Consider the following 22,954-nt stretch of genomic DNA (forward strand, 5'->3'; position numbering starts at 1 on the left):
TTATTTGGAAACAATGCACGTTTGTATTCTTATCAGAATTCATACTTCATGCATGCATGAATATGTTCTTCAAGTCTTACTCATAAAACAAATTTGCATGTACCTCTGAGAATGGTCCAGAAAGTTGCCTCCTACATCTGGGAAGCAGTAAGGAAACTATAAAATACATCTTTCCACAAAATGTGACCGTGCCAAAGGCGAAGCTCTGAGATGACAACAGTCACTTTTGTCTTATTGACATTGTTCACTTGGATGGTGTCCTCTGGCACATGGCTCAGACTAGACCGCTGTACTGAGCTTAGTCAATATGGGCATGATGAAGAAACAAAGGGCTTCATCTCAAGTGCATCATATAAAAATATGGTTGTTCTTGATGAAACAAAGCTGAAACTGACAAATAAAAGGTAAGTAAATTGTTGGTAAATTGCAATATATTCTGTTTCCTCCAGTTTGTTCACTTGTATCTTGCTGATTGACTTTTTTTTTTCTGTAAAGGATTTAGACAGCCCAGTGTGGTTTCCCACTGATTCATTAGGAATTACCTTGGAATTTAATGATTTCCTCAGTGGTAAACAAATCTGAATTATGGGGGCCTAAACACCACATTCAGAGACCCCTCAAAAGTCAATTAGACAATCTCATGGGGAGCTTTTACAAGTAAATTACAATTTGAATTCATTTTACTGTGATTATACGGAAAGCAACAGGCGCACACTTCGGTTATTGTCCTTTTCTGAAGATGTTTTAGCAGCATTTCACATTTTCAGCTTTTTGACGGATTATTATATTTTTGCCACTTGCATATAATTAGAATTTACTGTATAATCTGGTAATAATTGTATCCTTGTCATTTGGTTAGATCTAATGAAATGATTGGTACCTTGGAGAGGATTTTCACAAAGGACATCACCAAAGACTGTATGCTCTGTCCTCGTGTGACTTTAAATAGTATGCTCTTTAATGACTGCGTGGACAGCTTGCAAATACTGAAGGAGACTGTGAATGGAGAAAGGCAAAACAGGCATTCCTGCAAATGTAAAATGCAGTTTTCTAAGACCTGCTGTCTTCTGGTTACACTAAAGGTAAGCATCAGAGGTAAACACAACAACAAAAAAAAAAAAAAACATGTTCATACTGCAAGTGAAAAGAAACTGGAATTTGAATTTAAAAATGTACACTCAACAAATACTGCCTTTCTTGTTTATAAAAATAATGATATAATAATAAATAATAATACATTTACCTATAAGACAGAGTCGTGATCTTATTTGTAATTTTCTGTCATGCAGATAAAGACTGAAAATCACAGAAATATCTGTCATTCATCTGTTCTTCTGAAATGTGCATCTCACTGCCCCAGCACCATTGCCCTTATTCTAGTGGACCGCTGGAAATCAATTTATTGTATCTGCATCTGTAAGGCATGCTACTTTGAGGTCACAGTCCTAGAAGGTTCTTTGTGCAGAGAAATTGGACCTGCAGTTTCAGAATTCCTCATCCTGAGAAAAGTGAGCTTGATATGTTCAGAAGAATCAAATAAATCATTTGCCAGGCCCTGTTGTTTGCATTTGTACCTGCAGTATTTCTGTTCAGGGGGTTCATTTCACCACTTTATTTTGAAAGAGTAATGTATCACAGTATTATCAGTGTTCATCCCTGCAAGTGGAGTTGTAATCAATACAAATAGTCTAGTAAAATGTTAAACTGAGCCAGGAACAGTATGTATTAATTAAACTTTAGCAAAAGCAGGTAACACACTTCACATTTTATCTTTAGAGAGGGATGTTGTGAAGACAAACTGTCATATTGAATCTGTGGATTTGCACAAATCTGCGCCTTACGTGTAGTAACACATTTTTATATCTTGTAATCAGATGCCATCAAAGCTGTATGCAACCAGCCAAAATGAGGCATTTTCTACACAACCAGGTAATATTAAGAAAAAACATAGAAAGAATGTTTTTTTTTTAGTTCCTTAAACAGGTCCAGTATAGGATAACCTTTTCTTGTTGTTTTATCAGATGGCATCAAATTTACTGGAGATACACAGAAGGTGGGGATTCTGTGGACTACAGTTGCCAGGACTTGGATTGGAAGAGTGTTTCTGGCAGCTGTTTTACTGCTTGGAATTTACATGAAAAGAATAAGAACATTTTCAAATAGGCTCAATCCTATTCTTGAAAGTAATGCCACAGTAATGATGTTTTTTACTGTGACATTGCACTGTTTTTCACCATCGGTTACCATCCATCAGCCCTTTCAGTGGTCCCACATAGCTGTTGGGACGTCTTTTGTCTTCTGCCTTTCCTGTGCTCTAGGGAGACATGTGCAAGTGCTACTTGCATGCAGGGCTGCACATACTGTCATGACATTATTCTGTCCTACACAGCAGAAATTCAGGGTACTTCCTGTAATGGTGCTTTTTCTCTGGTTGACATTAAGCCCTTCTTTTACAAATAAGAACCTGAAAAACTGTTTGGAAGACTTACTTCTTGAATTTAGTGTGGGATCAACACTAAAATCCTGGGCAATGTTAGCAGAGATAGAGCTACTGGCTACTTTGTTTTGTGTGTTTGTCTTACTTCCCAGTTTGCTACAATCCATTATCACTAAACTGAATTTTTTAAGTGTCTTCTTACATGTGCAACTGGTAACCTGTCTTCAGAATTCAAGGGTACCTATAAAGTATGTACTGGTTATTAAGATCAATGGGTTAATTTATTTATCATGTGTACTTCTATATCAATAAATCTGTCATATTATGTGCAAATTTGAACATGAACCTTTGTTTCTCCCTGCAATAATAGTATCATTTAAGAATGCAGCCTTAAAAACAAAAACATCTTCAGTAGCTGAAGTGATGGTGCTCTTTGAGCAAACAATGACCACTTGTAGAGTTGAGTTGTTAAGTATATTAAAAACATTTTTTTAAACAAAAAATGTCTCCTGTGTGTTTATTCACAATAATGTAAAACTTTATAAGAGGGATGATCCTGATCTGAGTCAGTACAGAGTATCTGACGATATTAGTCCCAATCCAATACATGTATTTTAATATATAATACATGCACAGTGCACACTTCAAATACATTAAGGTTATTCAAAGCAATCCAGTGTATATGCTTGAAAATTTAATAGCTCTGCAATGCATTAACAAAAAAATTACCTGCATGCAAGCTGTTCCTTAAAGAGCATATGACAGGTTTTCTTAATTCTTAATTAATCGGCCTTGAAAAAATACGTAATAAATGATAGTTTTACATACTGAGTGGTTGATTTTTAAATTTGCAATTTTCTGGTGTTTTTCGGTTGTTTTTCTGTTAAACTACCATTACTCACGGGGTGCCTCGAACTTGTCCAACCATAATTTAATTGCTTGTTGGACTAGACCAAACAATATCAGCTATGGCCTAACTTCTCTCCTGTGTCCATTGTTTCTTATTCTTGGCTGCCCAATGCTCTGTCTCATTTTGGACAGACTCAAAAGTGTATTATTCTGGTCTGTCATATACAGTGGGTACGGAAAGTATTCAAACCCCTTTAAATTTTTCACTCTTTGTGTCATTGCAGCCATTTGCCAAAATCAAAAAAGTTCATTTTATTTCTCATTAATGTACACTCAGCACCCCATCTTGACAGAAAAAACCAGAAATGTAGAAATTTTTGCAAATTTATTAAAAAAGAAAAACTGAAATATCACATGGTCATAAGTATTCAGACCCTGTGCTCAGTATTGAGTAGAAGCACCATTTTGAGCTAGTACAGCCATGAGTCTTCTTGGGAATGATGCAACAAGTTTTTCACACCTGGATTTGGGGATCCTCTGCCATTCTTCCTTGCAGATCCTCTCCAGTTCTGTCAGGTTGGTTGGTGAACGTTGGTGGACAGCCATTTTCAGGTCTCTCCAGAGATGCTCAATTGGGTTTAGGTCTGGGCTCTGGCTGGGCCAGTCAAGAACGGTCACAGAGTTGTTCCGAAGCCACTCCTTTGTTATTTTAGCTGTGTGCTTAGGGTCATTGTCCTGTTGAAAGGTGAACCTTCGGCCCAGTCTGAGGTCCTGAGCACTCTGGAAGAGGTTTTCTTCCAGGATATCTCTGTACTTGGCCACATTCATCTTTCCTTCAGTTGCAACCAGTCGTCCTGTCCCTGCAGCTGAAAAACACCCCCACAACATGATGCTCCCACCACCATGTTTCACTGTAGGGATTGTATTGGGCAGGTGATGAGCAGTGCCTGGTTTTCTCCACACATACCGCTTACAATTAACGCCAAAAAGTTCAATCTTGGTCTCATCAGACCAGAGAATCTTATTTCTCTTAGTCTGGGAGTCCTTCATGTGTTTTTTGGCAAACTCTATGCGGGCTTTCATGTGTCTTGCACTGAGGAGAGGCTTCCGTCGGGCCACTCTGCCATAAAGCCCCGACTGGTGGAGGCTGACTTTGTGGAACTTTCTCCCATCTCCCTACTGCATCTCTGGAGCTCAGCCACAGTGATCTTTGGGTTCTTCTTTACCTCTCTCACCAAGGCTCTTCTCCCACGATTGCTCAGTTTGACTGGACGGCCAGGTCTAGGCAGAGTTCTGGTCATCCCAAACTTTTTCCATTTGAGGATTATGGAGGCCACTGTGCTCTTAGGAACCTTGAGTGCTGCAGAAATTCTTTGGTAACCTTGGCCAGATCTGTGCCTTGCCACAATTCTGTCTCTAAGCTCCTTGGGCAGTTCCTTCGACCCCATGATTCTCATTTGCTCTGACATGCACTGTGAGCTGTAAGGTCTTATATAGACAGGTGTGTGCCTTTCCTAATCAAGTCCAATCAGTTTAATTAAACACAGCTGGACTCCAATGAAGGAGCAGAACCATCTCAAGGAGGATCAGAAGAAATGGACAGCATGTGAGTTAAATATAAGTGTCACTGCAAAGGGTCTGGAGACTTATGACCATGTGATATTTCAGTCTTTTTTAATAAATTTGCAAAAATTTCTACATTTCTGGTTTTTTCTGTCAAGATGGGGTGCTGAGTGTACATTAATGAGAAATAAATGAACTTTTTTGATGTTGGCAAATGGCTGCAATGACGCAAAGAGTGAAAAATTTAAAGGGGTCTGAATACTTTCCGTACCCACTGTATTTGTGAAAAGACATGTTCATCGGTTTCATGCTCCATTGTCTAAGATTGTTCATTGACGCTAGTTTGTTTACCCCATAACTTTTTTCACCGAAATCACAAATATAATGATTTTTCCTATGCTCTGATGATATTGGTTCTCCAATCTGTCCTATCTGCTTTGTAGTGATATCAACTAAAATTATTTTTATATGGCTATTCTTCTCAGTGCAGTGTTGTTTTTTGTTTCTTTTTAACAAAATAACCAATTAAACAAAGTAAAAATATTTCTTGAATACCTTACTTCCACTTAATCCAGCATTGTAATTGTTAGGCCCCGAGTCTTGTTTCTTGTTTGTCTTTTATTTTGGTCAGTTTCCTGTGTTTCCGGCTTTGTGTTTCGTGTTGATTAGTTTAGATTACGTTCACCTGTGTCCTGAGTTCTGTCTATACATGTCCCCGGCTTTCCTTTGTTCCCCGCCAGAGCATTTAATAATGTTTGCCAAAAAAGGTGTGAAGAGCGTTTCTGTTTCCCTGTCTTGCCTGCCTGCCTGTCTGCCTGCCAGCCGAGCGGCTTAGATTCCTTATGTTTTGTACCAGAGCCTGGAAGATCCAGGTAAATAAAGCCTGTTGTGTCCTGAATTTGGGTCCTCACCACTCTTTCCTTCACCGACACCACCAGATAGCATAACAGAATGCTCCGGCCACATACTGACCCAGCGGACACCGAGGGGAGATGGAGCAAAGGGCTTCTTCGGCTGTTTAAGGATTATACGGCGCTGATTGTTTGGTGTGACCAGCAGGAACGGGTACTTCGGTGCGCCCTCCGCGAGACGCAGAGTGAGAGAGGACAGAAGGTTGGTGACCTCTTTTCCTCCCTCCACATCCTGTTGGAGATGTGTAGGAATCTGCCGGTCCCCTTCTCTGTTGCCAGGCAGCTATGCCTTGCCCAGCTCCAGCCTTTGTTTCCCAAACTCCCAGCCTGTATGTCAGATCCCTGGTCCCCGGCGTCCCAGCCGCCAGATACCCTCCTCGCTGCTGTCCAGTCCGAGCCCCTCCTCGCTGCTGCCCAGCCACCTAAAACTCCAACCCGGCTGCCTCAGTGCCAGCGTCGCTGCCGCCCTAAGAGGCAGAAGCCAGAGCCGCAGTGCGCCAACGACGACGTCCCTGCTGTGGCCCCCGTCCAGTTTCCGAGCCTCAGTGCGCCGACGACGACGTCCCCGCTGAGGCCCCCGTTCAAGTTCCCAAACCTCAGTGCGCCGATGTGTCCGTCCCTGCTCAGGTTCCACCGCAGCAGCCCGAACCTCAGTGCGCCGACGTGTCCGTCCCTGCTGAGGTTCCACCACAGCAGCCCGAACCTCAGTGCGCCGACATGCCCGTCCCCGCTGAGGTTCCACTGCAGCAGCCCTGGTCCCAGTCTCAGTCTCCAGGACGCCAGTCCCGGTTCCAGTCTCAGTCCCCAGGGCACCAGTCCCGGTCCCGGTCCCAGTCTCAGTCCCCCAGTCTCAGTCCCGATCCCCAGAGTTCCCCGAGCTCGAGCTGCGGCGGCGGAAGCAGCAGCCGCTGCCACCACCACCACCACCACCAGAGACTCCCACCAGAGCCGCCGGACTGGCCAGAGTCACCAGAGTGGCCCGAACCGCCTGACTGGCCACAGCCGCCTGAGGTTCCTGAGTCGCCAGAGTCTCGTCCTCCAGGGCTGCCCCGTCGGTCAGCTCCACAATCTTCAGCGCCACCCCCTATGACCTCGCCTGTTTCCTGGTACACCATCGTGTCCAAACCTGCCTCCAGTTAGCCTCATCTGAAACCCAGTCCTGCAGCAGCCTGGTCCACCGCAGCCAGTGCGCACAGCACTGACGTCTCCAGCACTGTCACAGTTACCCGGACCTCCGGTGCCGCTTCGCCGGTCACCGCCTCCACTGATCCCACAAATGTCGGAGCTGTCTGAACTACCGGAGTGGTCAAACCTGCCAGAACTTCCAGAATTCCCTTGCCCGTCTGAGCCCTTCCAGACGCCAGGTTCTCCGGAGCCCCCACTACTTCCTGAATTCCCAGGCCTGTCTGAGTTTCTCCAGTTGCCACAGCTTCCCGATCCGCCACAGCTTCCTGAGCCGCTGCCACAGCCACCTGATGTACCTGAGCCGCTGCCGCAGCACCCAGAGTGTCCAGAGCCACCGCAGCGGCAGCAACCAGAGCCGTCTCAGCTTCCCCAGCCGTCAGAGAGCCCAGGGCCGCCGCCGCTCTTCCCAGAGAGCCCAGGGCTGCTGCCGCTCTTCCCAGAGAGCAGTGCTGCCCGAACGGCTTCGGTCCCATGTCTGCTGGAGAGGCCGTCCGCGTGAACGGCCTTGGACTATGTTCGCCCCAGGGGTCGATCCCCAGGGCGACCCAGAACTCTGTCCTGTCGTGCCCTGTGGATGCAGCTCCCTCCCTCCCTCCCACCCTGGACATTGTGATGGGACCTTTTAGGCCGTCTGGGAGCCGGCCTTTTAGGGGGGGGTACTGTTAGGCCCCAAGTATTGTTTCTTGTTTGTCTTTTATTTTTGTCAGTTTCCTGTGTTTCCGGTTCTGTTGTATTAATCCCAGGCAGCTTTGTGTTTCGTGTTGATTAGTTTAGATTACGTTCACCTGTGTCCCGAGTTCTGTCTATATATGTCCCCGGCTTTCCTTTGTTCCCCGCCAGAGCATTTAATAATGTTTGCCGACGAAGGTGTGAAGAGCGTTTCTGTTTCCCTGCCTTGCCTGCCTGCCTGCCTGTCTGCCTGCCCGCCGAGCGGCAGAGATTCCTTATGTTTTGTACCAGAGCCTGGAAGATCCAGGTAAATAAAGCCTGTTGTATCCTGAATTTGGGTCCTCACCACTCTTTCCTTCACCGACACCACCAGATAGCATAACAGTAATAGTAAAACACTCAAAATGAGTAACACAATCATAATCCCATTTTAGAGTAGGGTAATACCTTTGACATTAACATTAGCAACAAATACAATTTAAGTGTTTATTTATTAGGTGTCAAACTGCTAGTACTGAATGTACTGTAGCTCTGTTGCTATTACTTTGTGAAATGCCTGTGTTGTACTGTGGGCTGCATGTGAGACAAGAGCCACAGCGAGAGAAATGGTAGATTCGATACCAGTTATCTGTGTTTCTTTTGCAGTGGCATCTTTGCAGATTTCTGTATGAAAAATGCTATTGCACTGGAACATGCTATTGCATGACGGAAGGCCTCATCTGCTACCATGGGCTGTTGGGGCCTCATTTTCACACTATAGCCAAGGGCTGCACATACTGTCATGACATTATTCTGTTCTACACAGCAGAAATTCAGGTAAGGAGAAAGCAGGTTTAAAATTTGCTTTCAGTATGGCACATGTTTATTTGAAACATTGTTGACATTTAGAACAAATTTGAGGATAGAAACAGTTTTTAAAGATCACATCATTATTAAAGTTCAGCAGTAAACTTACACTTTCTGTGCTTGCAAAACACAGGCATCAGTATATTCAGTTTAACACACACTATTATGTAAACACACTGCTAAATTGAAAAGAAATGTAGGAATGCAATATTTTGCACACCTGATGGTAATTTGTGACAGGTATTGTTTTGTTATGGCAAAATTTTCTGATGCTAAGTTAGGGCACATTGTCAGTGATCTTCTTAAGATCATTGGGTAATTGTGGGCTTTCAAACATTATACGCCCTCACTCACAATTGAGGCTGACCAAGTCTCAACTTGTGCCCTACCAAGACTGCAGAGAGCTAGTTGAATCAAAAACAAATGAAACAGAATTTTATATATATATATAAACATATATATATGTATAATTTATTTGACCTCTTCTACACTCAATGTAGTGATATAGGTCATCTACTAGAGTGGACATTACCTCTCCTGACACTGAGCAAACTCCATTGATGATTCTGGCTCAGATGGCAAATGGCGTGCAAGTGTTTTGTTCATTATGGACATACCAAACTATATTCACACACTGCAATGGATTCAATAGCTGCTCATTTAAATGTGTGAAATGTGACAGTGGTGTCTTTGTGTAAGATAGTGTATACACTATCCAATACTGTATGTTTGCCCTTTGCATATAGCAAAGAGCATTCCCAGGGTCACCAAATCTAGAAGTGCCTTGCCCTGTAGGGAATAAAACCACCTTTTATGGAAGCGAGCACCTCGATCTATATTTGACATACTTGTTATAAGAGCTGCATCTCCATCTCTTCTTAAAAAAATGAAGAGCAGACATGCTGAGATTGATATTACTATCTTTGTCTGTTCTCCATCCCAACACAGTTTCTTCCTGTGAACTGTTTGGCAGGTTTCACATGCCAAGTTTGTTTAAGCAGGGAGACATAATGATCGGAGGGATTTTCCCAGTTTTCAACAAGGAGATAAGCAACACTTACACATTTGAGAAGGAGCCACCAGGAGTGAAATGTGCAGGGTAAGATTCTGTTTTGTTTGTATGTATTTTCCAAAACTTCTAGTACATGTATAATAGCAGTTCTGAAATTTAAATCCTATTTCAATCAAAAAAATGTTTTGATTTTTTTAGATTTGACCTACGAGTTTTTCAATGGACTCAAGTGATGATATTTTCAATTGAAGAAATCAACAAAGACCCTGCTCTCCTGCCAAACATATCTCTTGGCTACAAGATCCTAGACTCTTGTGCATCACCTACCATCACTTTACGTGCTGCTCTAACACTGGCTGGTAGACCAGAGGAGACAGAATCAACTTTACCTTGTCCTCCAGCTATATCTGCCCTCATTGCAGAGTCAGGATCATCTCAGTCTTTAGTTGTGGCTGGAATGCTTGGACCATTTCAAGTACCAATAGTAAGAGATTAAATGTTTTATAACTTTAATGTTATGTGATATTTGATGTTTTTGTTGTGTTTGTTTTATGGGATTTTTTTTCCCATTTCTTTTGCAATTCTTTTTATAGGTCAGTTACTTCTCAACATGTGCCTGCCTGAGTAACAGACTGAAATATCCCTCCTTTTTTCGGACAATTCCCAGCGACTACTTCCAGGCAAAAGCTTTGGCAGCGCTGGTCAAACATTTTGGCTGGCAGTGGATTGGGGTTATACAGTCTGATAATGATTATGGCCATAATGGGATCCTGGCATTTAGTGAGGAAGTTAAAAAGTTTGGAGTCTGTATTGCATTTGTTGGGAAAGTTCTACGTACATACACTATGGATAAAATTCTGAATGTTGTAGAAATGATCAAGAAGTCAACTGTCAAAGTCATTTTAGCTTTTGCTGCTGAGGGTGACCTTTATCCTTTGATGAAAGAAGTAGTAAAACAAAACATTACAGGAATTCAGTGGATTGCGAGTGAAGCCTGGATAACAGCATCTCGACCCTCCACGCCAGAGATTTACCAAGCCTTTGGTGGAGCCCTAGGATTTGCAGTTCAGAAGATGGCTATCCCAAACCTAAAACCATTTCTTGCAGGTATTAGCCCATATAAGGATCCAAGTGCAGCCTTTGTGAGGGATTTCTGGGAGATTATGGTTGGATGCAGACTTGTTTTACCTGGGGAATACATCGATGCTGCAGCAACAAATGTAATATGCAAAGGCAATGAGACTTTAATTAATTTCCAGAATGTGTTTTTTAATGTGACACAACTGAGAGAGACCTATAATGTGCATAAGGCAGTTTATGCCATTGCACACGCCCTACATCAACTGGTATTCTGCCAACCAGCTGGAGAAAAACCAGTGAAGCCGTGTTTGAATGTATCAGAGATTCAGCCCAAACAGGTGTGAAATAGTGCTAGTAAATCCAAGGTCCTCAACATGTTCACAAATACACTGATTGAATGTGTCTGGTATTTTTTCATATGATAATTTGATCTGTTCTTTTTCTCAGGTGACTGAGCACTTACAAAGGGTAAATTTCAAAAATGAATTTGGGGATCACATTTACTTTGATAAGAACGGTGATCCCCCTGCTTCATATGACATTATTAACTGGCAGCTGAATGACGGGCATGTAGAACATGTGACACTGGGTCATTTTGCCTCTGATACTAACGGTGACTACAAGCTCAGCATTCAGGAGGAACACATAGTGTGGAGGACAGGGAACATGGTATCGTGGATAGTTTTCATGCAATAAGATTTAAGTAAAATTGTGTTTTCTTTCCACTACATTTTAAAATTGTCTTCTGACTTTATGTTTTTCAGGTTCCAACATCAGTGTGCTCTGATGTTTGTCCAGTAGGGACCAGGAAAGCTCAAATTAAGGGGAAACCCACCTGTTGCTTTGACTGTATCCCATGTGCTGATGGGACTATAGCCAATTTAACAGGTAGTACATATTAAATACACATATTAACAGCATTGAAACAAATGTGCATAATCCAGTATCCAGTTATTGTAACTGCACCATTTTTGAATTTTCTTGCTCTGACTTTCTTGCATTTTTTGGGGCAGTATTGTTTTGAGCAAACATGATATCTGGATGCACAGCTCATGTTTCATTTTTACCCTAAACAGGTGCAGCAGACTGCACACCCTGTCCGCAGGAATTCTGGTCCAATGAGAGGAAAGACCAGTGCATTCCTAAAACGGTTGAGTTCCTGACATATCACGAGCCCATGGGAATCGCTATAACAGTTGTATCCATATTAGGAGCTTCCCTGTCGCTGGCCACAATTATGGTTTTCTTCCACTACAGAGAAACCCCTGTGATAAAGGCCAGCAACTCTGAACTGAGCTGTTTTCTGTTGTTTTGTCTTTTTTTGTGTTTTCTCTGTCCTCTCACTTTCATCGGCAGACCCACAGTTTGGACATGCATGCTGCGCCACACAGCTTTCGGTGTGACGTTTGCACTTTGTATTTCCTGTGTCTTGGGAAAAACTATTGTTGTTATCACAGCTTTTAAAGCCACAGTTCCTGGCAACAAAATTGCAAGAAAGTTTGGTCCTGCACAGCAAAGGATCATAGTGTTCTCCTGCACTTTGATTCAGATAGTGATATGTATACTATGGCTTGAGCTGAAGCCACCTTTTCCAGACATGGTTTTCAGATACAGCAATAAGAAAATAGTTTTAGAATGTAATACAGGCTCTGAGGCTGCGTTCTATGCAGTGCTGGGGTACATAGCATTTCTTGCAATTACATGTTTGGTCCTGGCATTTCTAGCAAGAAAGCTACCTGATAACTTTAATGAAGCCAAATTCATCACATTCAGCATGCTGATATTCTGCACTGTCTGGATCACCTTTATTCCAGCATACATCAGCTCTCCAGGAAAGTTCACTGTAGCTGTGGAAACCTTTGCCATTTTGTCTTCAGCATTTGGCTTATTCATTTGCATTTTTGCACCTAAATGCTACATAATATTGATCAAACCTGAGAAAAATACAAAGAGACATGTTATGGGAAAAAACTGAACATAAAATTTGATTTAAGTTTTTTTTTTTAAAACTCGTATGACTTTTTTAAGACTCATATGTACTCGTTCATATGTATTGTAGCATCATATGGGTGCTTTAACAGACAGGAGGTAGTATGTCATGCAGTATGTCTTGTCTGAGGTACAGCAGCTAATTAATAAAAAACATGTATGAATGGTAATGTTTGTACATTAGCCAACATGAAAACTTGGCTTTTTTGGGTAAAATTAAATAAACCCCTTTGTTTTCTTTAAATCTTTTGAAAGAATTTCCCCTATCCTTGGCACCAATACTGTAAATAACAGTAAAGATATTTACAAATGTATATACAATAACAATCTAATAAAAACATAATACAAAAATACAAAAAATATATAATAATGAACTAAAGGACATATTGCACTCTGGCGTAGTTGAATATTTACAGTTTATTACAGCCTTTGGTCAACTCGGGATGTGGGGAGATGTGTCAGCTGGGAGCAGTGCTGGTTGTACACTCTGACAGGAGCAGGAAGGAGCTGTGGTAGAGCTTTGGGATGGAGCAGTCTGTCACTGAGAGTGCAGTGTTTTCTGAGTCCTGTGCATAGGATGAATTACTCTCCAGCAGGGATGTTAGATTGCCTTCTTGTGTACAGCTTTCAGCCCTTCTCTATCCCCTGATATAAGATCTAGAGAGATTTCAAGGGAAGAGTCTCTGTCTGTATCTAAACTTAACTATGCAGTTTTGTTTTCTCTAAGTGTAACTTCATGTTCTGTCTCATTGGTGCCCAGCCCTCTGGGCTATCGCTATGGGTCATATTCCCTCTTCGCACCTGCGCACTGGCCAACCCGGGGTTGGTCCCTCTCGCCCAGACCGAGTGTCCACACATCTGCAGCTCCCATATATAAGGCAGCGGTTTGGGCAAGCTCTTCCCTTTCTTTTCTTCAGCCTAAACACTGAAAACAAGATCTTCGAACGACATGACTTCGGCAGACTGCAGCATCACCAGAATCTGCGACGAGTGTGGTACCGGCTACATTTTCAGGGACGACCCGCACCCCCGCTGCGTGGGCTGCAAGGGAGCGGAACACGCTGGCTGAGCCCTGACCCCAAGGGCGAACTGCGCAATCTGCAAGCGGCTGCCCCTCGAGGCACTCCGCCAGAAAGTGGACTTTTTCATTCTTCTTCAGGATGCCCACTTCGGCTGGTACAACCCGCGGCAGGCACCACGCCATGTACCTGTTGGGCCTCGATCACCTACCATCTCCGCTTACCTCTCCATGGCAGTGTTGGAGCCAGCCAAGCTAAAAGCTCCAGTGTCAAACCTTCTCCCCCATCACGCAGGTGGCTGGGTTGCAATGTTGTGTGCAATGGCATAGTTTGAGCGGGGTATCAGAAGGAATATACATTCATGTGGAAAAACCATTATTTAGAGGTTGGGGGCTCAGACACAACCTGTCTCTGAACTACCAAGCTGCCCTTTCATCCATTCTCAGGAAGTTAAGGGGCACGTTGAACATCCTTTAAGGAGGACACAGTCAACACCCAGTTTGTGGTTCATTGATGTCACAAGAGTTGTTCATTAGACCCCAACAACCCTCATATTTGCTCACTTCCATTGTTCCACTAACAAGCCTATTCAGACCAGGTATGAAGCAAAACTACAGTGGCAGCGGTTCAAAGTGTCGATAAATGGCCACTTTCACAACTGTCATTTGTTCTGCAGCATGCCTTGAGTTCATGTGTTACACTACAGTGTCTGTAGGTGCCATTTAGCTTGCATGAATGTGTAGGCCTACTTAGAACCTGAAGTAAAAAATAAATCCAAAGGTCAGGGTTTGATGTAAACTGATTATTGTGTGAAGATCAGGTTACATTAATATTTATGCTTAACTGAGTGAGGACAATCAGTCAACCCTTTATTTTTTCAGGACTTATCATGTACTTCCTGTCTTAGACTTTTATTTTGTGGTTATTCACTGTATTACCCCAGTCTATGTTTTGCTCCTTTATGTGCTTGTTTGCCTTTACTGACTTCAAACTACACACACACACACACACGTCATGGGAACATCAAACGTTGTGGGGACAAAATATGCCAATGTGATTTTTAGGTTTGGCCCAAAAGTCACCTTTTATCCAAAAAGTGAGTGTGGGACATGTGCTCACTAGCCCCGCTTCCACATTTGAAACTGGTATTGCACTCACTCCTGCACACTCACTGTCAGGTTTACGCTACACTGACTCGGTTCTTTTCCCTGAAGGCAATGAAACACACGACAACTTTGTACCGAGTATATGCCTGCAAGTGAAAAAGGCCTCAGTTGCAGAGGGAAAGAAGAGACTTTCTTCTCTCCCCCATGCGACCTTGACTCTCCTTAGCCTCCTTTCCCTGAGCAGTCCTTTATTTTTATAGTGAGGAACAAACAAGGCACATGATGCGTGGGTGCAGTCATTTACACAGGTCAAAAGGTTATGTGGTTTATCTGGTAAGATAGACACCTGCTAAAACATCTTACACAAACATGGTATTGTCTTCAAATCATGTTACACAATGACAACAGTTGTACTTTTGACCTCATGACCCCAACACTCACACTACTTCCACATAGGGTCAGTCCCACCCACCTATCTAGGTCCCCATTAGGAATGTTTTCAATGGCGACGAATTTGATTGGAATGTAATAACCGTCATAGCCAACTGTAGATGGAAGCTAATGAAATAAGGACTAAACAGCATGGTGTTTAAAAAAAAGAAATAAATGGAAAACGTAGCTTTTTTATGTCGCCGCTATAAAAGTTATTCAAACTTTGTTCATACCATCCCTGTTGCAGCGTTTCTTTCTTGCAGGTGTTTTCATTGTTGCAGCGTTTCTCTCTTGCAGGTGTTTTTGTTGTTGCAGCGTTTCTCTTTTGCAGGTGTTTTCATTGTCGCAGCGTTTCTTTCTTGTAGGTGTTATCGATGTTGCAGCGTTTCTTTCTTGCAGGTGTTTTTGTTGTTGCAGCATTTCTTTCTTGCAGGTGTTTTCGTTGTTGCAGCGTTTCTCTCTTGCAGGTGTTTTCGTTGTTGCAGCGCGTTTGCCCTTGTCGGCCACTGTACTTATCTGTGCATCCACAAACAAGCCAAAAGATTTGATCACACCTGGTAACAGGAAGGAGAACTGCATGTCATAGTCCACTTAACGAGCCCATTCAGGCTAAGTGAATCCAACCTGGAGGATAACTTTTGAGTTCCCCCAGAATGAAGAAGCCACTTGGATGAGTCGTGAAACATTTCAAGATGTCCAATTGCCATGATTCAGCCTCTAGATAACTTACACTGATTTGCTCTGACAAAATTAGATATTTTAGACAATGTTGTGTTATATGTTCAATGTACATCAATACTGTTGTTACAGTATTATTATGAACCAACATATAAATTGATGTCAGCTGTTTTTTTTTCTTTTTTTAAAAGCCATCCTTCTGAATTAGTTATCTGACCTTTATTAGTCTATATACAGTAGATATAATAAGTTTAGCCTATAGTTGCATTCTTTCCATAGGCATTGTTATTAAAGTGACTATAACAAATCAATTTACCTCTTGGGATCAATAGATAGATTTTGGAATTAAATAAGATTTGATGCTATGAGACAAAACTAAAAATTGAAAAACTAAACTATTAGCAGACAGAACTGATCAAGTCAGAGGGCAAAAGGGAAATATTTGACCACCACCTGGGATCTATCTGTGCAAGTGTGTCATGTGGGAAATAAATCAACATTTTACAAAGCACCGACATTGGACACAGTTCTTATAAGAGCTGTGTTAACATCTCTAAAAAAACACAGAGCAGACATGCAGATAACTATTGTTACATCTTTGTCTATTCTCTATCTGAACACAGTTTGCTGTTGTGAACTGTTTGGCAGGTTTCACATGCCAAGTTTGTTTAAGCAGGGAGACATAATGATCGGAGGGATTTTCCCAGTTTTCAACAAAGAGATAAGCAACACTTACACATTTGAGAGGGAGCCACCAGGAGTGAAATGTGCAGGGTAAGATTTATTACTGTACATCTGACTTTTATGTATTTCATAGTAGCTCATCTGCTCTTATTTCCCAGACTTCCTGCAGTGTGTACATGTACAATAACAGTCCTTTAATTTTTACATATGTCAATCACCAAAATCTTTTTAGATTTGACCTACGAGCTTTTCAATGCACTCAAGTGATGATATTTTCAATTGAAGAAATCAACAAAGACCCTGCTCTCCTGCCAAACATATCTCTTGGCTACAAGATCCTTAATTCTTGTTCTACTCCTACAAATACTTTACGTGCTGCTCTAACACTGGCTGGTAGACCAGAGGAGACAGAATCAACTTTAGCTTGTCCTCCAGCTATATCTGCCCTCATTGCAGAGTCAGGATCATCTCAGTCTTTAGTTGTGGCTGGAATGCTTGGACCATTTCAAGTGCCAATAGTAAGAGATTAAATGTTTTATAACTTTAATGTTATGTGATATTTGATGTTTTTGTAGTGCTTGTTTTACGGGATTTTTTTCCCATTTCTTTTGCAATTCTTTTTATAGGTCAGTTACTTCTCAACATGTGCCTGCCTGAGTAACAAACTGAAATATCCCTCCTTTTTTCGGACAATTCCCAGCGACTACTTCCAGGCAAAAGCTTTGGCAGCACTGGTCAAACATTTTGGCTGGCAGTGGATTGGGGTTATACAGTCTGATAATGATTATGGCCGAAATGGGATCCTGGCATTTAGTGAGGAAGTTAAAAAGTTTGGAGTCTGTGTTGCATTTGTTGGGACTATTCTACGTACATACACTATGGATAAAATTCTGAATGTTGTAGAAATGATCAAGCAGTCAACTGTCAAAGTCATTTTAGGTTTTGCTGCTGAGGGTGACTTTTATCCTTTGATGAAAGAAGTAATAAAACAAAACATTACAGGAATTCAGTGGATTGCAAGTGAAGCCTGGATAACAGTATCTCGAATCTCCACGCCAGAAACCTACCAATCTTTTGGTGGAGCCCTAGGATTTGCTTTACAGAAGATGGCTATCCCAAACCTGAAACCATTTCTTGAAGGTATTAGCCCATATAAGGATCCAAGTGCAGCCTTTGTGAGGGATTTCTGGGAGATTATGGTTGGATGCAGACCTGTTTTACCTGGGGAATACATCGATGCTGAGGCAACAAATGTAATATGCAAAGGCAATGAGACTTTAATGAATTTCCAGAATGTGTTTTTTAATGTGACACAACTGAGAGAGACCTATAATGTGCATAAGGCAGTTTATGCCATTGCACACGCCCTACATCAACTGGTATTCTGCCAACCAGCTGGAGAAAAACCAGTGAAGCCGTGTTTGAATGTATCAGAGATTCAGCCCAAACAGGTGTGAAATAGTGCTAGTAAATCCAAGGTCCTCAACATGTTCACAAATACACTGATTGAATGTGTCTGGTATTTTTTCATATGATAATTTGATCTGTTCTTTTTCTCAGGTGACTGAGCACTTACAAAGGGTAAATTTCAAAAATGAATTTGGGGATCATATTTACTTTGATAAGAACGGTGATCCCCCTGCTTCATATGACATTATTAACTGGCAGCTGAGTGACGGGCAGGTAGAACATGTGACACTGGGTCATTTTGCCTCTGATACTAACGGTGACTACAAGCTCAGCATTCAGGAGGAACACATAGTGTGGAGGACAGGGAACATGGTATCGTGGATAGTTTTCATGCAATAAGATTTAAGTAAAATAGTGTTTTCTTTCCACTACATTTTAAAATTTTCTTCTGACTTTATGTTTTTCAGGTTCCAAGATCAGTGTGCTCTGATGTTTGTCCAGTAGGGACCAGGAAAGCTCAAATTAAGGGGAAACCCATCTGTTGCTTTGACTGTATCCCATGTGCTGATGGGACTATAGCCAATTTAACAGGTAGTACATTTTAAATACACATATTAACAGCATTGAAACAAATGTGCATAATCCAGTATCCAATTATTGTCACTGCACCATTTTTTAATTTTCTTGCTCTGACTTTCTTGCATTTTTTGGGGCAGTATTGTTTTGAGCAAACATGATATCTGGATGCACAGCTCATGCTTCATGTTTACCCTAAACAGGTGCAGCAGACTGCACACCCTGTCCCCAGGAATTCTGGTCCAATGAGAGGAAAGACCATTGCATTCCTAAAACGGTTGAGTTCCTGACATATCACGAGCCCATGGGAATCGCTATAACAGTTGTATCCATATTAGGAGCTTCCCTGTCGCTGGCCACAATTATGGTTTTCTTCCACTACAGAGAAACCCCTGTGATAAAGGCCAGCAACTCTGAACTGAGCTGTTTTCTGTTGTTTTGTCTTTTTTTGTGTTTTCTCTGTCCTCTCACTTTCATCGGCAGACCCACAGTTTGGACATGCATGCTGCGCCACACAGTTTTCGGTGTGACGTTTGCACTTTGTATTTCCTGTGTCTTGGGAAAAACTATTGTTGTTGTCACAGCTTTTAAAGCCACAGTTCCTGGCAACAAAATTGCAAGAAAGTTTGGTCCTGCACAGCAAAGGATCATAGTGTTCTCCTGCACTTTGATTCAGATAGTGATATGTATACTATGGCTTGAGTTGAAGCCACCTTTTCCAGACATGGTTTTCAGATACAGCAATAAGAAAATAGTTTTGGAATGTAATACAGGCTCTGAGGCTGCGTTCTATGCAGTGCTGGGGTACATAGGACTTCTCGCAATTACATGTTTGGTCCTGGCATTTCTAGCAAGAAAGCTACCTGATAACTTTAATGAAGCCAAATTCATCACATTCAGCATGCTGATATTCTGCACTGTCTGGATCACCTTTATTCCAGCATACATCAGCTCTCCAGGAAAGTTCACTGTAGCTGTGGAAACCTTTGCCATTTTGTCTTCAGCATTTGGCTTATTCATTTGCATTTTTGCACCTAAATGCTACATAATATTGATCAAACCTGAGAAAAATACAAAAAGACATGTTATGGGAAAAAACTGAACATAAAATTTTTAAGTTTTTTTTTTAAGACTCATATGTACTCGTTCGTATGTATTTTAGCACCATATGGGTGCTTTAACAGACAGGAGGTTGTATGTTTTGTCTGAGGTACAGCAGCTAATTAATAAAAAACATGTATGAATGGTAATGTTTGTACATTAACCAACATTAAAACTTGGCTTTTATGGGTAAAATTAAATAAACCCCTTTGTTTTGTTTTTTCTTTAAATCTTTTGAAAGAATTTCCCCTATTCTTGGCACCAATACTGTAAATAACAGTAAAGATATTTACAAATGTATATACAATAAAAATCTAATAAAAACATAATACCAAAAATATATAATAAAGAACTAAAGGACATATTGCACTCTGGCGTAGTTGAATATTTACAGTTTATTACAGCCTTTGGTCAACTCGGGATGTGGGGAGATGTGTCAGCTGGGATCAGTGCTGGTTGTACAACCTTTGGTCAACTCGGGATGTGGGGAGATGTGTCAGCTGGGAGCAGTGCTGGTTGTACACTCTGACAGGAGCAGGAAGGAGCTGTGGTAGAGCTTTGGGATGGAGCAGTCTGTCACTGAGAGTGCAGTGTTTTCTTTCTGAAGGATGTGTTGGAGGGTCCCGTTAGCCATGGCGGCTTATTTGGAACACATTTCCAGGAGCTGGTTAAGGAGCTCCAATCCGCCGCAGACGAGGCGGAGACGTTTCAACGCCATGTGACGGATCCCTTGGGCAGGGCGTGGGCGCCATGATTATCGCCCGAGGGCGAGCTGTCCCACCAGGTCCCGAGCTCCCAATCCCGGTCACCACCCTCAACCAGCAATCGCTCCGGCTCCGACCCCTTCCTCCTCAGACCAGAGGCCTCCTGCTCCTCGGTGGCATTCCAAGGCTCCTAGGCTATCCTGCTCCTGGTCCACCCCGGCACCCGAACCACCCTGGAAATAGCACAGGTTCTGATGGTGCGCAGGGAATGTATTTGGTGTTCGAAGTTTTGAGGAATGTATAAGTCATGTTTATGGTTCTGAGAAAAATAAACATGTTTACATCCCCCTGAAGGGCAAATATTTCTCAGTAGCTCAGTTGACTCCTGCCAGTCATAAGGCAGCCGTGGCTGTTTCATACATATTTCCCACACAGTGCAGCCGTCACAAGCATGCTAATCAGCACACTTCCTTCACACAGCTGTCTCGTTTGGGCCTGTCGGCTAATCTTAGATTTGACCACAAGAGGGCGCCCGCGGATAGCAAATCAGACATCCGCGCTAGTTCCATGTCCTATCGTCCCTTTCGGGCAGAGCTCCCCATGGTTACGTACAATGGCTGTCACAGAGAGTGGCAGAGGGGCTTCACATGACAGCTGTCCTCTCTTGGATTTTTATTCAGAGTGGCGCAGGCGTTGCGAGATGGACCACTGGATGGACAAGCTCATCACAAGCTGTTGACGGATCACCACATCCTGGTCCGAATGGAAAACATAACAGCTGCAGCATATATCAACCGGCAAGGGGGGCTATGCTCGGCACGTCTCTTCTCCCTCGCTCGTCGCCTGTTGCTGTGGACTCACGCATTTTCTCTCCGTGAAAGTGGTACGCACTGCAGGAGAATGCAACATGGGCGTGGATATCATGTCATGCAGCAGTTCTCATGCAGGGGATTGACGTCTCCATCCAAGCCTGGTGGCTCAGATATGGAGACGGTTCGGACAAGCCGCAGTGGATCTTTTCGCAGCTTGCGACAATGCGCACTGCAACCTGTGGTTTTCTCTGTGTACGAAGGACAACCCTCCGCTGGGGGTAGATGCCTTCGCTCAAGAACCATGGCCCTGTTACCTTCTCTATGCATTTCCCCCGATTCCCACCCTCAACTGCTGCCCTGGTTCAGTAGGAGGATCTGCAAGTGATTCTGATACCTCGGGACCGCCCCAGAGCTTAATGGTTTTCCCCTTCTTTCAGCGCATGCTAGCATCTTCCCCCTGGAAGATTCCATGGAGGGAGGATGCTCTGTCACAGGCAGGGGGCGTGATACGCAGGCCTCCGGTAATAGGGCAGCACCTGTCGTTTTGGCTACTGAGAGGACCTGCTTAGAGAGTTTGGGGTTTTCCACTACAGCATCGTATGGCCGCATTTGAGAGATGGTGCACAGAGTTTCTTCCATCGAATGCCCTCTCCAGTTATTACTGGAGAGAAACTTCGCATTTAGCACCATTAAAACATATGCTGCGGCTATTTCCTCATGCCATGAAGGGTTCGGCGACAGATCAGTGTTCAGTCACCCGCTCACAGAACATTTTCTGAGGGGAGTGCGCAGGTAGTGCCCCGTCGCATGTCCCCTGGCTCCGCAATGGGACCTCGCTGTGGTTGCCGTTACAGCAGGTCCCTCTCCGTTTTTTATCGGGAAAAACCTCTCTTCTGCTGTTGTTAGCCTCCGCAAAGAGGGTCAGCCAACTGTCGGCTCTATCAGTATTCCCGGAATGTCTTCTGATCAGGGAGGATCGCAGTGCGGTAGGTCTGCATCCTGCATATATGCCTAGATGCATCACCAGTTCTTTCAGATCTAAAGTGATCATGCTGGAGGACTTCTTTCCCCCTCCACACGCATCTTCTGTGCCCGGTGCGCACTCTGGCATATTATGCAGAACGTACAGCGGAGGTAGGCCATTTGGACCACTTGTTTGTTCACTACAGAGAGTGTTCACTGGGCTCCCCCCTCCCTGCAGAACGTTTGCCTGCATTAAGCAGGGAGCCTCCGGTCGGCATCCATGCACACTCCACTAGAGTAGAGCATTTCTGGCTATCACTTTGACCTATAGCGATAGCCCAGAGGGCTGCGCACCAATGAGACAGAATGTTGGTTACGTATCGTAACCCAAGATTTTGTGAATTGGGCGTAGCCCTTGTTAAATACACATGTGATTTACCCAGGTCCGTTGATGAGGTAGTACACAGAGGCGGCTGAAGTGGTTCAGCAGAGCGCTCTGGAGATCAACCCTCATGGGACACACGGAGAGATCTGAACTATAGGTGGAAACTATACAATGTATATAACTGTTGGCCACCGCCCAACCATACCAGTACTTTTCCACCTAAAGGAATTTAGTCTATTACCATATATGGAGTTGTTATTCCCTTATGTCTCCCCTATAGTGAAGAGCGGTGACCCTGTCACGTGTCTAAACATATAGGATTACACTTTACACACTATGCTGCAGTACTAGTCATACAAAGTGTGTCTGCATTCCCACACCCTCTGGGCTGTGGGCCCCAGTGGTCCCTTGAGCCGGCTGAAGAAAACTTTCGTAGGGAAAGCTTGCCCGAACTGCCGCCTTACAAATGGGAACTGCAGATGTGTGGACACTCACTTTTTTTCTACAGAAACCCTTAGCCAGGTAGTTTTTCTATCTAAGCCT

The 22,954-nt window shown here is 43.1% G+C and overlaps 2 protein-coding genes across 2 annotated transcripts; both read left to right on the forward strand.

The window, feature by feature from the left end:
• The first annotated feature begins 9,470 nt into the window (after nucleotides 1-9,470).
• Nucleotides 9,471-12,527, forward strand: LOC113122689 (extracellular calcium-sensing receptor-like). The gene is made up of 6 exons (XM_026294187.1): nucleotides 9,471-9,559; nucleotides 9,671-9,956; nucleotides 10,066-10,638; nucleotides 11,000-11,122; nucleotides 11,317-11,440; nucleotides 11,635-12,527. Exons 1-6 carry the CDS (start codon nucleotides 9,471-9,473, stop codon nucleotides 12,525-12,527), a joined length of 2,088 nt encoding a protein of 695 aa, XP_026149972.1.
• Nucleotides 12,528-13,318: 791 nt separating this feature from the next.
• On the forward strand, nucleotides 13,319-19,548 carry LOC113134306 (vomeronasal type-2 receptor 1-like). The gene is made up of 7 exons (XM_026313615.1): nucleotides 13,319-13,854; nucleotides 16,425-16,550; nucleotides 16,693-16,978; nucleotides 17,087-17,911; nucleotides 18,021-18,242; nucleotides 18,338-18,461; nucleotides 18,650-19,548. The coding sequence occupies exons 1-7, from the start codon at nucleotides 13,319-13,321 to the stop codon at nucleotides 19,546-19,548; spliced, it is 3,018 nt and encodes a 1,005-aa protein (XP_026169400.1).
• Nucleotides 19,549-22,954: the final 3,406 nt, after the last annotated feature.

The sequence above is a fragment of the Mastacembelus armatus genome, chromosome 13 (assembly GCF_900324485.2).
Source record: "Mastacembelus armatus chromosome 13, fMasArm1.2, whole genome shotgun sequence".
NCBI classification, from domain to species: Eukaryota; Metazoa; Chordata; class Actinopteri; order Synbranchiformes; family Mastacembelidae; genus Mastacembelus; species Mastacembelus armatus.

Excerpts from the sequence above, each read along its gene's own strand:
- LOC113122689 (XM_026294187.1), top strand. The coding sequence starts at position 9,471 with ATGATCGGAGGGATTTTCCCAGTTTTCAACAAGGAGATAAGCAACACT. Across the intron at positions 9,560-9,670 it reads CCAGGAGTGAAATGTGCAGG|ATTTGACCTACGAGTTTTTC; the intron begins GTAAGATTCTGT and ends TGATTTTTTTAG. Across the intron at positions 9,957-10,065 it reads GACCATTTCAAGTACCAATA|GTCAGTTACTTCTCAACATG; the intron begins GTAAGAGATTAA and ends TTCTTTTTATAG.
- LOC113134306 (XM_026313615.1), top strand. The coding sequence starts at position 13,319 with ATGGGTCATATTCCCTCTTCGCACCTGCGCACTGGCCAACCCGGGGTT. Across the intron at positions 13,855-16,424 it reads CCTTCTCCCCCATCACGCAG|GTTTCACATGCCAAGTTTGT; the intron begins GTGGCTGGGTTG and ends ACTGTTTGGCAG. Across the intron at positions 18,243-18,337 it reads TGTGGAGGACAGGGAACATG|GTTCCAAGATCAGTGTGCTC; the intron begins GTATCGTGGATA and ends TATGTTTTTCAG.